The sequence below is a fragment of the Rhinolophus ferrumequinum genome, chromosome 22 (genome assembly GCF_004115265.2).
Source record: "Rhinolophus ferrumequinum isolate MPI-CBG mRhiFer1 chromosome 22, mRhiFer1_v1.p, whole genome shotgun sequence".
NCBI lineage: Eukaryota > Metazoa > Chordata > Mammalia > Chiroptera > Rhinolophidae > Rhinolophus > Rhinolophus ferrumequinum.
Window position 1 is genome coordinate 17,074,693 of NC_046305.1, and position 16,954 is coordinate 17,091,646.

Genomic DNA, 16,954 nt, shown 5'->3' on the forward strand with positions numbered 1-16,954 from the left:
CTTGCTAATAATCACACAGCTTCTAAGTGGTAGAGTTGGGAATGGAACCTAGTTGTTATTTAAGAGTCTATGCATTTCCACTAGTGGGGTTGCCTCTGAAGAGGCCTCAATGAAAGTTCAAAAAATGAAGTGTACCACTGCATTTCCTTTCATAGATTATTTTAATTCAGTGAGGTAAGAGATAGAGGGAAGCAACAGAACACCACCAAATCGGGCACTATGGATTAACTCAACACTCAATCAGATAGGAATGGATAATCTTTACTCATGACAATTCTTAGCATGGAAAATCTGTGCTAAGTAAAAACATTTCTTTAATAAAGTTTAGAAGGCAATATGCTAATTAGGAGTAAAACAAACCAAAAATTGTACTGGTAACTAATAATATTTCATTAAACATAAAACAGCCAATTTAAAAAAAGTCCAAATAATGATTGTCTGTTGAAGCTGATTTTATTAATTAAAAGCAACAATTTGTTATTTTAAATATGTTTTACTTACTTCTCCAATGGAATCTTGAGAATCTTGGTTGTATACTTGTGTCTCTACCTCTCCATCAGTACTTTCTTCTGCCATAACTTCTTCCTGAATAATGATATACAAGTGCATTAACTCTATCAGTTCACTAGATGAAACATTCAGCTAGTTCTCTCAAAACTCAAATCTATAATTTTACAAAGCTATTCATCAGAAATGTTCAGTTATATTTATTTACAAAGTATAATCACATTCCTTGTCAGTACATACAAAATAAAGCTTGAGCATTAATTAAATAGATGCTAATAAAATTAATTTAGTAATCTCAACGTTTGATAGTAAAACAATTCATTACAATTTATCCTCAACAAAAGAAAATAAAGGAATATAGTTTTGGTTAATCTGAGAGGAAATAAAAAAGGCAGGTAACAGTTTAAAAATTGTCCATGAGATAAACTTCCTTATTCTTTGAATTAAAAAAAAAATGAAAGGGAATTCAATTTATGTTTTATAACTATGTTTTTAAAATTGAAATGGCAACTAATTTAATAAAAGATATGCAAAGGATATAAAACATTATTGGCAACAGCAACAATATCTGGGCTGTCAGTGGAAACTGTGTAGTAAGTTAACAAGAGAGTTTTCTGGATTTTGGCCCCAAAAGGTCCATTCATCTAATACTGCTGTAACTGAATGAATATCTTAGCTCTATTGATTGAAATAAAAGCAAACAGAAAGACCTTTACCCACCTCAGTTCCTACAGGTGTAACACTTTTCAATTTCTTTGGAAGAGGCATTTCCACTGTATCATCAGAGACCTGGTCTGATGCTTCTATGGTGCTATCCTCTTCCTCTTCACGTGTACGCTTCGGCAAAGAAGAACTTGGGGTAGCCGACACTTTGAAATATTTAAATAATTTAAATCTTCAATTAGAGCACGATAATAAACTCAATTTAGACAAAGTTATTTTTTAAAACATTTTGGTCATTTAACTAAAGAAAGACACAGTCAACACTTATTTGGACAGATTAACATAGTTTGTTTCTACTAATCTATGTGCAAAGAGCAACTTACGCTCTGAATCAACACTCTTAATACTATCAACCTAAATAAACTTTGGGTAATAAAGCCAATCAACTTTTATAGCAATATATCTGATCCACTGTTATTACACTGGTATATAACTCTTATTCACAAAGTTTACAGAGGATCTTCTCTAGCTACTTAAAACCCTGGGCTTAAATAAAAAGATTTTCTTGTATTTTTAGATTTGAAAATCCTTATTTGTTCTTTTCTTAGATGTCTTAGTTTTCAGGACCTGTATTAAGTTACGTATCGATTTTATGAGTTGTACCATCTTTAAAATCCATCAAAACATAACTGGAAAAGATCTAAATGACAAAAATGAGTGATCCAGAATAGAATTCAGCAGTAAACATGAAATAAAACGTTAGGAATACATTTATCCATTCTAATGGTAGAAAACAAGTATGTACAAAGAGTACTCAAAATATGTATTAATATATTCAAGAAACTATAAATACACAGGCCTACTCTAACTTCATTTTAAAATTAATTTTACCAGTGCCAAATACTGCCGTGGAAGTAGAAGGCCGCTCAACTGGCGAACTCTGAACCACCTCTACTATGCTTGGAGACAGCTCTTGATTTGCAGGCTCAATCTGAGGATGACTCTGTTGAGTGGGTTGCACAAAAGCCGTAGCCTGTGTTTGCTGCTGGACAGTTAAAATGGGTTGAGGGATAGAAGGCTGGACATTAGGACTAGTAGAACGAACAGATCCACTTGTGCTTCCAAAAACTGGAACATGTTCCACAGGTCCTTCTGATTGCATAGCTGAAAAGTAATCATAATATTTAATGTATTAAGTCTTCTGTTCTTACCAAAGCAGAGATTATCCCTCTTATTCTGTGTTATAGATGATTTGTATAGTTATTTAGGTACACATCTCTTACCACTCACTAGACAAAAACACTGAGGGTGAATGTAACGTATTATGCATTTTTGTATTGCCCATGTGACTGACATGGCAGTAAACTGCTGGCTGAATCAAATAAATATGTGAAACTGTTTTTTGCATCTATTATTCTACTTAAATTACGACCAAATAAAATAAAGAAGCTCAGAGTCAAACTGTAAGTTTTTATTAAGCATCGTTTTCTTTCTAATTGATATAAAATAACCATTGTTTGATTGGCAATATATCTGAAAATCATTGTATAGAATGTAGCTGAAATATTCTGTACTTTCACAGCATATACACATATATTTCTAAATCCTTGAATACTGAATTCTAACATCTGTTAAGACACGAAACTAAGGATATTGTATTTAGTAAAGTTTTACTAAACACCTATCTTGGAGTTGGGATTAAATAACGAAGATTCTTACCTTTAGGATCTCAATCTAGTAGGATAAAAAGGTATGTATTAAAGTGAACTGTAACTATTGTAGTACGAAATGCCATGGGAACAAAGTGGAAAAAGCAATTAAAAGGTCAGTTTCAGTGAAAAAGTGATATTTGGGTCCAACCAGTGACTTAGTATGGTTTTCCAAAGTGGACTTCATATCATCTTTCTTTGCTGTTAGAAGTGAAAATTTTGATCCCAGAAAAATATGCCATATACTCAGAGGGCTGCATTTGCCCCCCTTTTTAGCTTACAAACAAAATAAAGCAGAAAGGGAGTGAGGGAGTTAGTCGCAGTCACAAGTGTCCTGGGAGGTATACACTTGAAAAGATTAATTGCCCACTTTTATCATCGTGTCTGACTTTAGCTTCAGTGGAAGCCTCATTTATCCTTAAAGTTACCATCATTCTCTCATAACAAACCTAAATAAGCAAGCAGTCCAATCAGATCTGTGTGATTTTACTTACCTTCTTGTGATTCCACTTGTGTAGTGGGCATCACTGTTGCTGTTGGAGTAGTAGTAGGATTTGTAACGGTTGCAGGTGTAACCATTGGGCGGATACTGGCCCTGGGTGTTGACTTATTTCCAGCCATAGCTGCAGCTGTCACTTTACTTGGAGTAGACACAACAGGAGTTGGCTTGATATTAGCTGTTGGTGGATCTGATGTGCTGGCACTTACAGAGGGGAAAATGCAAGAATAATTGAAACTACTATAACATACACTCTATCAAAAGCAAAGCACACATATTTCTGAAAGTGAGTGTTCAACAAGTATGACCCTATTAATTCTGTTTTTCCTAGCACTGTTTTGGGCAGACTTCTGGCCAATTAAAAAAATATATATATATACACACACAGACATATGTGTGTGTGTGTGTGTGTGTGTGTATACACACATATATATGTGTGTGTGTGTGTATATATATATATATATAAAAGAAACAGTGATTGTAATACTAGTTTTTGTTCACTAAATATTTCAAACATCTTAGGAAAATCAGTAGCCTATCTTAGAAGTCAATCACATCTTAAAGATAAAAGATGTTTTCTGTCACAAAGCTCTACCTGGTAAGACTGCAAGTATGCTGAAAACATGAGTTCTGGGGGGAAAAAAAGATGCCAAAACATATGATGCAATTTTGCACAGATAAGTAGCTTTAGAATATATTTTTGTAATTAGAGTACAGATTTGTTTTCTCCCCCTAGATCATTAGATCTTTCCTGAGCTTTAAAAGGAAAACAGATAATAGATTATAAGAGAACTAAAACTTACATTCCTCTTTCACCAGAAGCTGGAGTTGTTTTCAAGGTGATCTGTCTCTGCTGTTCTGGGACCTATATAAAAAGAAAATCATGGGTTATCGTGCCTACCCCACAAGAGTCCATTAATGAATACCATCAAAATATTTCACTTTTGTTAATTCTCTCTGTACTTTCTGCTTAGCCAAAATTCACTCTGACAAAAAGGCTCCTAAATCACCCGACAGCTTCAAATAATATGTACAAAGACATTTGTCATTTAAACAGAATGAGCTAATCACCTTATTAGTAGGTTCTTGAGGCTCATCTCTCTGCTCAAGGTGTCTCTCTTGATGCTCCCTGAGTTCTCTTTCCAAGCGACTAATTCGACCTTCATATTGGGACTTAAGAGCAGTCATACGAACATCCAATTCATCTTTCTGCTGATCTAAGGCTCCGTTCCTTTGTTTAAGCTCCTCATTTTCTTTAGTTAGCTGATCTTTAACGCCTAAAGAAGTAACCATGTGATTCTATTAATATTACAATCAAACATTGGAAATAAAGACTATTTATCTACTTAATGGGTACTCAAAGATTGTATCAGTCTACTACTGAACTTTAACATCTGCAATAATTGTGGTACACTATACATCTCAATAGCCACAGTTCTAAATAGATCCATATTTATTACTCCAATATAAAATATACTTACTCCAACAAAAAAATATGTAACTTTCCCTAAGATCTCAAAAAAGCTAAAGGATCCATCATAAACTGCAGTCAGCATAAGCCCTTTTAAATGGCCTTTAATATTTCAATTATTAAATACAAGGATACTACAAATTGCAAAACTTTCATTTCATATCATCTATAGCATATACTAAAAAACAATTAAATAACTTTATTTTTCTATGAAATAAGTTGCTGGGACACTATCTTAGAGATCATTAAAAAATTGCTCATAATAAAATCCAACTAATTTGGCATTTTATTTACCTACTAAGCAGGCGGGCAAGCAAGGTGCAGTAAGGCCCTGAGTGTTGCAGCACTGAGCGCCCATAAATCTGACACGGCATTATCCCTGAAGGGATAGAGGGACCCTCAGTGAAGAGAGGCACAGAAAAATCCCTGGGCTGGTAAGATCCAATGCTGCCCAGTATACAAAAGGGCTCTGGACAGTACACTGTGGACCCAAAGGATCTCCACCAGAAGGTCTTAACAGTTACACACTAAAGCAGGAGAGCAGCACTCCCTACCTGCTTATTATCAGTTAACAAATAAGAAAGACTTCATATATCAAGGACATCCTCTTCACTTGAAAATTAAGATTGCTCTAATTGTGTGTCTAATAAACCCAGTATTTAAAGCACACACATACACAAGTTACCTTACAGTATTTACTTTTTTACTTTCCCATTTAATTTTAAGCCCACATCAAATAAATAACTTTTACATCAAGTTCAAACCTTAAAGTATATGGAAATTTACCAGCTAAATGTGCAATTTTTGATTTCGCTGCTACAATAGCCTTTCTTGTTTTCTCTTCCTTTTCAGTTATCTGCTGTCGGAGCTGCTCCTCCTGTGTGGTTCTATCTTGAAGATCCTGACGAAGTCGTGAAAGTTCTGATTGAAGCTGCACAGCCTGTTCTTGGAAATTTCGTGCTTCCGTCTCTTTTTCAGACAATGCCTTTTAAAGGGAAACAAAGTATTCACTACGTAAATCAATCAAATCAATATAACCTGCATGCCCTACAGACTTAAAATGTAAAACTTATTAATTTGCTCATTTAGATTAAATGAAAGTATAAACATAAAATGGTGGTCAAACCAAGTAATAAGTGAACACTTGGAAGATGATTAGATACTACTCACATACACAAGTCACTCAAAGTAATAAGGATAAAATACATACATTTCCATATAAGAAAAATGTTACTGCTTAACACATTTTTTCAATTCTTTTTTATGACTGAATAATACCCCATTCTACTTCTTTAGGTATTCAACAAGGAAAGAACTGGGAAATAAATGTTTCACTATTTCACACTCATACCTTCTGCAGATTCTCTACTTGACTCTCAAGTGATTTTGACTTTGCTTCAGCTTGGTTAAGGGTTTCTTTGAGCTCCTGCATTTCCTGAACTGAGACATGCTGTTCCTGATGGTCTCCAGAAGACTGAGCTGAGGTCTCCATGACCTAATGTGACAAAGAGAAATAATATACTTCTATGTTTATATTCAGTAATTCCACTTCTACAGGTTCATCGAAGGAAATAATAACTATACAAAGAAATTTATCTTTAAGGGTATTCATAAACGAATTTTCTATGGACTATTTTAATGTCCAAAAGTAAGTTATTAAATAGATTACAATTTTCCATACAATTGAATATTAACTAATCAAGATGACATGCATTGTTTGACACAGAACTGCTTGGAAAACAAATCACTCATCTGTAAAGAAAAGCATATTAAAGTGCTAATAGTGGTTAACTCTGAGTGGTAAGAATTATGGATTTTTTTTCTTCATATATTTTCTAATCTAACATGTGCTACCATATTTCCCTGAAAATAAGACCTAGCCAGACCATCAGCTCTAATGCGCCTTTTGGAGCAAAAATTAATATAAGACCCGGTATGACATGATATATGATATATGATATGGTATGATATGATATGATATTATGATCCGGTCTCATATTAAAATAAGACTGGGTCTTATATTAATTTTTGCTCCAAAAGATGCATTAGAGCTGATGGTCTGGCTAAGTCTTTTCAGGGAAACACGGTAAATATGCAATTCAATCAACATACATCTTTGGGAATTAAAACAAAATCCAAATTCATAATTTAACAAAGATTTGATAATTCTTTGTGGTAGGTGGTTAACACTGCCTACTTATTTAAAACTATATATATATAAATACAACCTGATTACTTATAAAGAACTATCATTTTTTGATATATAGTTTTAGTCAGCAGTGAGTTATAAGAACAGTTGTGAAAAGTGAGAATATTTGAAACTGGAAAACTAAAATACCTAGCATTTATTAAAATTTCTCTATGAATTTAGTGTATTTTGGGACATATTAAAAAGCCAATTTTAAATCAAATAAATGTATCATATATAAGCTTATATTCAAGCTTAGAATCTAAACATCAATAATCAAAATTATGAAGAAATAAGATTTAAGTCATCCTTATATATAAAACTATAAATTGTGTAAAATTGTGTATCTAAAATTGTGTACATAAAAATGATACACTGTTCACATAAAGTGTACATGTAATAATAAAATCACTTAAAAATACCTTATCCTGTTGTGCTTTTAGTTCTTCATATTGAGTCTTGTACCTACGTCCAATTTTCTTGACTTGAGTAATAGTTTTGACTTTTTCTTGGATATCAATTATTTTGGCATCTAAGTCCTTCTGGACACTTTCCTTTTCAGCTTTTACTTTACTTAAATCTTCCTTTAGACTCTGGATTAAGTTCTGATTGTTAGTCAAAGATGCATTTGATCTAAACAAAAACAAAGGGGTAAAGAAGAAAGATTAAATATATGAGACTTTCAAATTTTAAAATCTTTTAATTTACATTTTTATTGTTGTTTTAGTAAGATTTTTATTTAAAAACCCTAAAAAAACCCCACACATACGTCAAAAGATAATTCCTTATCTTATGAATCTGTGGTCCTTTAGAAAGGTATTATTTGTTTATTACATAGGTGTACATGCCCATTTTAGAGAAGAGAAAAACCAAACAAGCAGTCAAGTAACACGCACAATTTTACACAGTAATCAAGTGCTGGTACACAGATTTTAAACCACATCTGCCTGATAGTAAAATCTACACTCCACTCCACTGGGAGTTGAGTAAATATGTTAGGTTTTGCAGGCCACATACAGTTTCTGTCATATGTTCTTCTTCTTCCTTTTTTACAATACTTTAAAAATATAAAAATCATTCTTACTTTATAGGCTACACAAAACAGGTCGGTGGGTTATAGTCTGTCAAACGCTGTTCTTTTATCATGAATTAAACTGAAATCAGATGACCTGAATTAAGAGTATGGGTTTAACACTGGGTATCTTTCTGAATCTTTCTCATTTTTCAAAATTACGTAATGTTATCATACAAGAGATAAAATGCTAGACTATTATGGAAAAGGTAAGAAAATACACATGATATGGACAACTGACATTAAAGCTTTAAAAAATAAACCAGAAACATTAATTTTAATATTCAACTTATCTTTAAAGGGATAATGTTAAGTTCATTCAAAATGTTTTTAACTTAAAACGTCCCTTTATTAAAAACTTTCGTTAGGGAGATGGTGGATGGAGGGAGGGGGGTTCACACAGTATGAGGGATATAAATGATAAACGTCCAAGTATTACTTTGTCTTGTGCACCTGAAACTAATAAAAAACAAAAACAAAAACAAAAAACTTTCAAAATATGTTCATGAATATATTCTAACAAAAAAAATAAAATAAAAATTTATTTGCTAAAGTTATTTTGATTGTTCAGAAAATAAACACATTTAGCTTTAGACTCATAGTTTTCAAAACAGTAATAAAATATAGAGAAATAATTCGTGTATGAAGGCATAAAATTATTGTTTGCTTGGCTCCTTAAAATGAAAGGGAAAATCACGTGTCAGGGCTCCAGCATTTTCCATTCTTTCTAAAATCAAGGAGCACTTGGTAAGTTGTATAAAGAATAGAAATAAACTTCTTTAAGATTTCATGTATTACATACAATTTAGGGCTTCTCCCATATACCTTGCAATCTCAGCTTTAAGTCTCCCAATTTCTTCAGTTAACTGTTGAATACGCTTAGTATGAACTTCCTTTTCAGAAAGGAGCTTCCGATATTCATCTGTATCTGGATCTTTCTGTTGATTTACTAGATGCTAAAACAGCAAAAATACACAATATCGTTTTTCATAGGTTTTATCAAACTAATGTGCTGTAACATAATAAAATAATAGAGTAATTATGTTTATATTCTGTATCTTGCATACACAGTGATGAAGCATCAAAGTACAAGATAATTAAGATAAAAGCTTTAGTTTGTTTAGCTAAAAAGTCTAGCCAAATGGAAAGGGAAATAAAGTAAGTCATTAACTATTCATTATATTTTCATAGCTGCAAACAAACATTTCAGAACAGTTACAATGGAGCCAAATAAAGGGATCCAAAAATCTACAAGCTTTTAATATTAAATTCCATTAAAGTGAGATTTACAGGAAAAAATTGTTTATAATGTTACTACAATCTAAATAAAAACATGAAAATAATCCTAAATGTAACTGCTTATATTAACTAGGAAAGAAGGCAGCACAATTTAATAGAAATATATCTACATTTGGGTATTAACACCCTCTTTTCCTCACTTTTCAGATTGCTTGGGTGATTAAAAAAAAGGAATAAACAGGCATTTAAATTCCACAGTTCTATTCAAATTAATAGTTAACTTTTCTAGAGCATTTACTAGGTGCCAGGTGTTAGGTGAACTGCTTTACATTTATTATTTAATTGGCATTATGTTCTCATTTTTACAAATGAGGAAAATTAGCTCAGAAATTAAGAAACTTTCACAGATCACATAACTAGTACATGACGAAGCAGGTTTTGAACTTTTTGTTTGAATATAGATGTTTCTAATCACACTAAGTGATATGGTTTTGCCCCCCAAAAAGGTTCCCAGTGAACAAATCTTCTTAAAGTACTTTAATAAACTACATACATGCATTTTTTTCATGTACAAAGGTATTTTAGAGATACGGTGAGAGCCAATTTGGAATTAAAGGAAATAAATGAGCCATTTTTTAAAAAATTACAAAATATCAAACATTTAAAAAATTGAGTTGTATGTACAAGTAACATAATAGGCTTTCACTGTTAAACACACAATTTTCACTAGTTCTTCAAATATTTTATCTCCTTAATTTTTACCCTATTATTTAAAACTAACATGTTTCCATGTTTCAGAATGGGTTTAACTGCATTTACCTGGTTACGTGCTTTCCAACGTTTGACATCTTCTTCTAATAACTTCTTCTCTGCTTGCAACATACCGCTTTTCTCACTCAGCTCAGCATTTGCTTCTTGTAAGGGTAAAATATCTAATTCCAGTTTCCTCACCTGAAAACAGAACCAGTATTTTTTTTAAATACCTGATGTAAAAATTCATATATGTTATTAAAAATAGCATGCCTTTACTCTTGATTAGTAAGTTACAAACCTTTGCTTGCATCTGCTGTAGATCCTGTTCTAGCCTCTCCTTTTCTTCTCTCAGCATTTTATTGGTTTCCATAACTACGTTCATTGTTTCAGTTTTCTTCATGAGTTCCTCATGCTGGGCCATTGTTTTTGCAGTTACCTAAAGATTTCAAGCACATGTATTAATATACACCAACATCTAACAACAGGCGAAGACCTATCTTTTCTTACCAGTTCTAATCTTCCCTACAAAAAAGATTTAAATGTCAACTTTTAAATATAAATTTTTGAAAGTTTTTTTAAATGATGCATGTTAATTACAAAGAGTTTAAACAAATGCAAAAAATTATAAATATGAAAGTAAAAAGATACTACAAATAATCCATCTTAACATTAGGTGCAGAAATCAATCCAGATCTCTATCTTTCTATAGCTATTCTTTTTCTTGCTATAGTGAATTTATTAAGAGTTCTAAAATAATATTATTTTGGTCTTTCCCCCCCGACCCCCACTCTTGTTCAGAAATTCTTTTTCATTTCATTCAGCTGTTTCATCACTTTGGTTGTGAACAGTTTTACCGAATACTTGTCCAAGTGTGAAAAACTTTTTCCCTCTCCTCATTGGATGCAATTATCCACCTTCTGCACGTTACTTTATTCCTTCACCATTTACAAGCTATGACTCGTGGCTGCTATGCTCTATTGTTCACACTGGGTAGACATCCTAGTATTTTTGATATAATGTGTTACTTTTTGACTCTCTTCTGACTGCATGTAAGTTTGGTTTCTTCCCCTCTGAACTTGTTTGTGGGTTGAGCATTTTTTAGTATTATTTGCCTTTCTATATCCCAAGGGAACAGCAAAAGAAGCAGAAGAGACAGATTCTGCTCCTTTTCTCCAAGTGTTAACTTCACTGAACTGGAGGGTGTGTTCAGTATTTCCATGATGAGATATATTTCAATTTGGGTTGTTTTCTCAACAGGATATAATTCTGGAAATTTTCATTTCTGTCTGAAAACATACATACTATAAATCTATTTACTTTCCCATTTCAATGGTTTCTCTTTAGCAGTCATTCCAACTACCTATCAGTTAAAATTAGATAAATGATTCAAAATTTTAATTTCTTCCCTTCCAGTTGTGGGTTATACCACCGCATCTCCTCAGAATGAGTTAAGTTTTTGGGTGGTAGTGAGGGTTAAGAAGTTGACCTGTGTTGCAACCATCCATTCAATACTGCATCTTCTTTTCCTTTCTTTGGTTGATAGTTTTAACTACTTTTTGTTCTTTTGCTGAGGAAGAAATATTCTGTGGCAGTTTCAATCCACCATGTTATCCTAGAATGACTGTCCAGATGTACATTTAATGACAACTATAACAATTAAGGTAACTGAAATTTATCAGGCACCAGACATGATTCTAAATGCTTCAGGTGCACTAACGCACTTATTATCATACCAATATTAAAGATAAAGAAATTTAAGAGCAGGGAAGTTACCCAAGGCACACACACATCTAAATGGTACGAAGCCAGAATTTGAAACCAGGCAGTCTGGTTATCAACATTCTCTTACCACTATATACTGTATCAGTGTCTAATAATGTTTAATGAATTTACCATTTTAGGAAGAATGCTTATTTGAACTTAAATTTTATTTTATTAGAAACTAAAATGAGCTCTTCTCTCGATTTAACGACTGCTTTCTTACAGCTTGCACACATACCTGGACTTTCTCCCTTTCAGCATTGAGACTATCCTGCAGCTCCTGCAGCTCTCTTTCTAAAAGTTCAACCCTTTGTCGATAACGTAGACTCTCAACCTGAGCCACCTCAAACCTTGTTTCAGCAATTTCTTTTTCTCGTCGTATAAATCTATAACACATAAGATTTTATTTGAATAAAAATAATGACAACACAACATTTCAAAACTTGGGTAACTTTCAAGATGACAATATCCATTCAGTTTAGTAACTATTTTTACGTTTTCATTAATAATGGGAGATATATTTTTTATTATAGACAGTGGCTTTAGAAATGTATTATCTTTAGTTTTTCAAACAAGCCACTCAAGTTCTTACTATCAGATTCAATTTAAAGTCATTTACTTATTAAATGAGAGTATGTCTAAATGTCAAGTCACCACTAATTGAATGTTAGTGGCTTTGGTGGCCAACAAGAGACGGAATGAGCTTTATACCTAAATAGCACCTAACCCCCACTTCTTTAATTTATACATTTGTAATTTCATTTCATAGTTGTTATACTGTAGAAATAAAACATTAAAAATATATTGGGTTCACCTGAGAATTTCTAAAATTTGTTCTTGAGATTTTCCTTCTTCACTGAACGATACATTCAATGGACCTTGTACACCTTCCTTCACAGAGGCAACCACCTTGTCACTTAATTTTTCAATCTGATCATGAAGCAATCTATTTTGTTTCTCTAGATCTTCACAGCGAGACACACACTTGGAAACTTCATCCTGTAAGCCAACAGTCTGTTATAATAGCAGATTCCCTCACGTACATTAAAAAGAAAAAACAAACCTTTCAATTCTCCAGAACACTTTGTTATGATGTACTATACCTTTAACATTCTCTCTCGTTCCTCCCAAGATGCTTTACACTCCAACAACTGTGACTCTGCTTTCTGGGTTGTTTCTTCCAAATGTTGACGGACTGATGCCATTTTGGAAACCTGTTCCTTGGCAGCTTGCAGTGCTTCCACATCGGCAGCGTGCAGCATGAGTTCTCTCTCATACTTATTCTGAGCTTCCACAGCTATTTTAGCCTGAAAGAGATTATTCCCCCATTGACACACAAGATTAAAAATCCACAAAGCTAGTCAGTACTAAGAAAATATGCACAAAGAATTATAAAAAAAGAAAAGAAAAAAGGAATAAAAAAATATGCACGTTGTGTTCTTTAAAACAAAAGTGAAGATAATCTAAATACACAAAAATAGGATAATAATTCAAAGCTATATTCTATTCAAGGCAATATAAAAGACCTGGTCTAAATGAAACTTACAAAGAATGTGTAGCAACCTGGAACAGACTTTATGAAATAAAGACTAAATATAACTCAGTTATGTAATATACATGCATATACATGTACACACAGGAACTTAAAAGTGAACAAAAGGAAATGAAAATAATTTATTTGAAAATTGAATTATGGATACATTCTCTGATTTTAATTTCCAATGTTACTCTGTTTGGCAATAAGCCAAGGATAATTAATTTTTGTCTCACTTACCTTTGAAGCATTTCCCCGTATTCCATTCTTAAAGAAATTGTGATACACATACATGTTATGTACATGTAAGCAATAAAGAATAGTAACCAAATGAATGGCTATTAAAATACCACTGAACTTAAAAATGAGAGCATTACCAATATACTTACAGGTATTCGTTTCCCATTCTACCATCTCAATAATCCCCATTCTCCTGAATTGTGTTTTATCACTTCCTGTTCACCAAAAATTATTAAAAAGTTTTATCACACATGAATGTGGGCATGTGTGTACGTATACATAAATAATGTGGGGTTTTGTATTTTCAAAGCTATAAGAGAAGTGATGTATAAAAATAAGTAAGCTCAGTAATGCATTGAAATGTTTTCAAGAGGTCCTCATTTTGCTGAGGAAGTTATCTCTACTTTGTCTATAATAGTTTTGCAGCCAGAACTAGCGAAGGAAAGCAATAGTAGGAAAAAAAAAAATGATCACAAATGAGAGCTAGTACACATTTAATCTTCTACTCCTATTTTGTATTTTTTTTCCCATTTGTCAAGATCGCCTTGTTAATGAATACTGTACTATTTACTTTTAGCTTGCATCTATACTTTTCAACTGACTTTAGTCCAAGTTCCACAAGTGTGGAAACAACCTTGTATTTTTGTAGGTTCACCAATCCCCCAATGCATTAACATACTCAAACAACTGTCCCCTCAGATCAACACTCACATATCAATGCCTAGCTATGAAAGCAACACTTACTTGTTCCCGACAATCACGTCTGGCTTGCTGTTCATTACTCAAAGCTGTGCTTGCTCTCTGAAGAGCTTCTTGTACTTCATTCTGAACAGTACTAAGTGTTTTCTTTAACTCAGATAACTACATTGGAAGAACAAGATTAAAACCAGAGTTAATTGCAAACTTACTTTAAAAATACTGAAGACAGATTTTAAAAAGCTCAATTTGCTCAAAGGGACTTCTTACTAAATTTAAAACAGTCATAACTTGATATAATCTACTGTATAAAACTTACAGGTCTATATTCCCTACCTACTAACATTTGCAAAAGCCAATTCTCAAGCAGAGGCTTCTAAAAAGAAGCACTGTACCTACTTTCCTAAAGTAGTCTAAAATATTCAAAGGAAACATGTACAGATGCACTGAGCAGAATAAAAAATAAAACTAAAATTGTTGGGTGTGTTCAACCAATACCTACTGAGATGAACTGGATGGTAACTAATGAGCTATTCAAAAGAACTCAAACCCTTACACAAAGAAAAAGAATATGGTTAATAATCTAATTTACCTGTTGTTCCATGCTCTCTATGGCTTTTCTCTTGTCATCCTGAAGTTCCTGTTTTTCCTTCTCTACTTCCATCAACTTCTTTTCCAACTGTGTCTGAAATTCAGCTGACTCTTTTAAACGAACTTCGATATTTTTATGTACTTCTTCTGTTACCTTCACCATCACCCAAACAGTAGGATACAAAAATTACACACATTTAAAATTATACAATTACTTTCTCTAAATCTAAACTAAACTTGAAAAGTACTAAAATTGTATTTAAAAAAAAATCCACCAATAGGATAAAAGAATTCAGAAACATTTAAAACTATAAGCATAATTTACCTCTCAACTTAGCTATTGGCCACTTTTCTTTTTTGAAGTGAAATTTCCAATTCTCATTTCTTCTTCAATCCTCATTCACTTGCCTAACCTATCCTTTCTACTATTAAAAGATTTCCCCCCCACATATTTTCATTCCCATGATGCCAACCACAAAAGGATCTTTTAAAACTGTGGCCCTGGACTACTGCTATACCCTCCAAAATGAACTTTGTATTCTTTAATCTACTACATTAATCTTTCTAATTAAAAAAATTCTGGCTATGACATGTTGAGAAAAAATCAACAGCTCTTAATAATCTTACAAACACGACATTCAAAACATTTCACATTTCGTTCTCAACTACATTTATGACTATATTTCTCACTACTTAACTCCACAATTTCCAAACACTAGCCAAACAGTTATCTGAAGCCTTTCTATTTTGGCTGAGGGTTCCTACCACATGGAATAACTTTCTATCTCTGACTATCCAAGTGATAATTTCTTTCAAGGTTGTGGACAAATGCCATCTCTTTTGTGAAGTCCTACATAGTCAGGAGAGGAGACAAATAACCTTATCTACCTCCCACTCACATCAACATTTGGTCTGTACCTTTCCTACAGCAATTACACCCTCCCTTGTTTTATGAATTATGTGGGTGGTTTTGGTTTTATCTGGCTTATGAGACCAAGCACTTTTAAAAGGTAAGCATAATAAGCAGTGTAACTCGCCCTGGCTACAGAGCCTATCATACAGCAGGCTCCTAAAAAAAAAAAAAAAAAAAGAAAAGAAAACGTTAATAAATGCCTTCAAATTGAATTCAAAATTGTATATACCTGTTTTTCCTTATTGAGGGATTCTTCTAAACTAGTAACCATTGCTCGATACTGTTCCACATTACTAGTACTTGTTTTGAGTCTCTCCTTCAAATCGTTCACCTGCTCTTCTGTTTGCCTTAGTTGACTTAGAAGTTCATCCACATCTTCTTTGTTGTTAGGCTGACCTAAAAGATTTCACAGGTTTCTTAAAATTAACATTTTAAATGATATTAGAGGTGTTTGTTATCAAAGAGAATAGTGAAACTAGGATTAAGGCTCAAATGTAAAAGTACTTAACTACCTAGGAAGTATATTTCAATCCATGCTGAATAATGAAATAAAACAGCTATTTTGTCAGTATGTTATTTCTTCAAAAAAAATCAAGTATTTGAAATGTGCTATTACAAAAATTAAGGAAAGGATGTTTAAAAGAGAAGAATACAAAATATTTCTACTAAACTAAAGAGCTACTTGAAAGAATTATCAGATTCTTAATTTGTCATTTAAACACTGTTTACTCTAAAACACCAAATCTTAAATTATTTAAGCCCAATTTTCATTCTAAATCCATGGAAAGGAAAAAATTCCAGATTGAAAAGAATGTTTTCTTATCATATGATATCAATAAGAAAAGACTATTGGATAATCCTATGTCCACAATATATATCAGATATATATATTTACATATACACACATACATATACAATTATGTTATGCTTTTTATTTATCTTCTACTGAGAAATAAAACCATATACAAAGATTATCTCGACACAAAGGCTTTACACTTGAAATGGTTCATTTCCAAAGAAAAGCAAAATCTACCAACTCTTTTACCTGAGGCTATCAATAAGCAAAGATGAGGAATACTGATCTAAAAGACACCAAACAAATTAGTTATTTCTGTCAG

At 32.5% G+C, this 16,954-nt stretch overlaps 1 protein-coding gene across 3 annotated transcripts in view; it reads right to left on the reverse strand.

Moving 5' to 3' along the window:
• The window catches only part of TPR (translocated promoter region, nuclear basket protein), a 60,060-nt gene that overhangs the window by 21,829 nt on the left and 21,277 nt on the right, over window positions 1-16,954 (reverse strand). For all 3 annotated transcript variants that reach the window (XM_033093672.1, XM_033093671.1, XM_033093670.1), the window contains exons 23-40: window positions 16,066-16,232; window positions 14,925-15,077; window positions 14,381-14,497; window positions 12,966-13,169; window positions 12,677-12,861; window positions 12,101-12,248; window positions 10,400-10,537; window positions 10,168-10,299; window positions 8,935-9,065; window positions 7,460-7,670; window positions 6,201-6,344; window positions 5,636-5,834; window positions 4,450-4,655; window positions 4,182-4,243; window positions 3,374-3,582; window positions 2,062-2,334; window positions 1,228-1,376; window positions 502-585 (exon numbers count right to left, since the gene is read on the reverse strand). In XM_033093672.1, coding sequence (XP_032949563.1) covers window positions 502-585; window positions 1,228-1,376; window positions 2,062-2,334; window positions 3,374-3,582; window positions 4,182-4,243; window positions 4,450-4,655; window positions 5,636-5,834; window positions 6,201-6,344; window positions 7,460-7,670; window positions 8,935-9,065; window positions 10,168-10,299; window positions 10,400-10,537; window positions 12,101-12,248; window positions 12,677-12,861; window positions 12,966-13,169; window positions 14,381-14,497; window positions 14,925-15,077; window positions 16,066-16,232 — 2,912 coding nt within the window. The remainder of the gene's footprint in view (window positions 1-501; window positions 586-1,227; window positions 1,377-2,061; window positions 2,335-3,373; window positions 3,583-4,181; window positions 4,244-4,449; window positions 4,656-5,635; window positions 5,835-6,200; window positions 6,345-7,459; window positions 7,671-8,934; window positions 9,066-10,167; window positions 10,300-10,399; window positions 10,538-12,100; window positions 12,249-12,676; window positions 12,862-12,965; window positions 13,170-14,380; window positions 14,498-14,924; window positions 15,078-16,065; window positions 16,233-16,954) is intronic.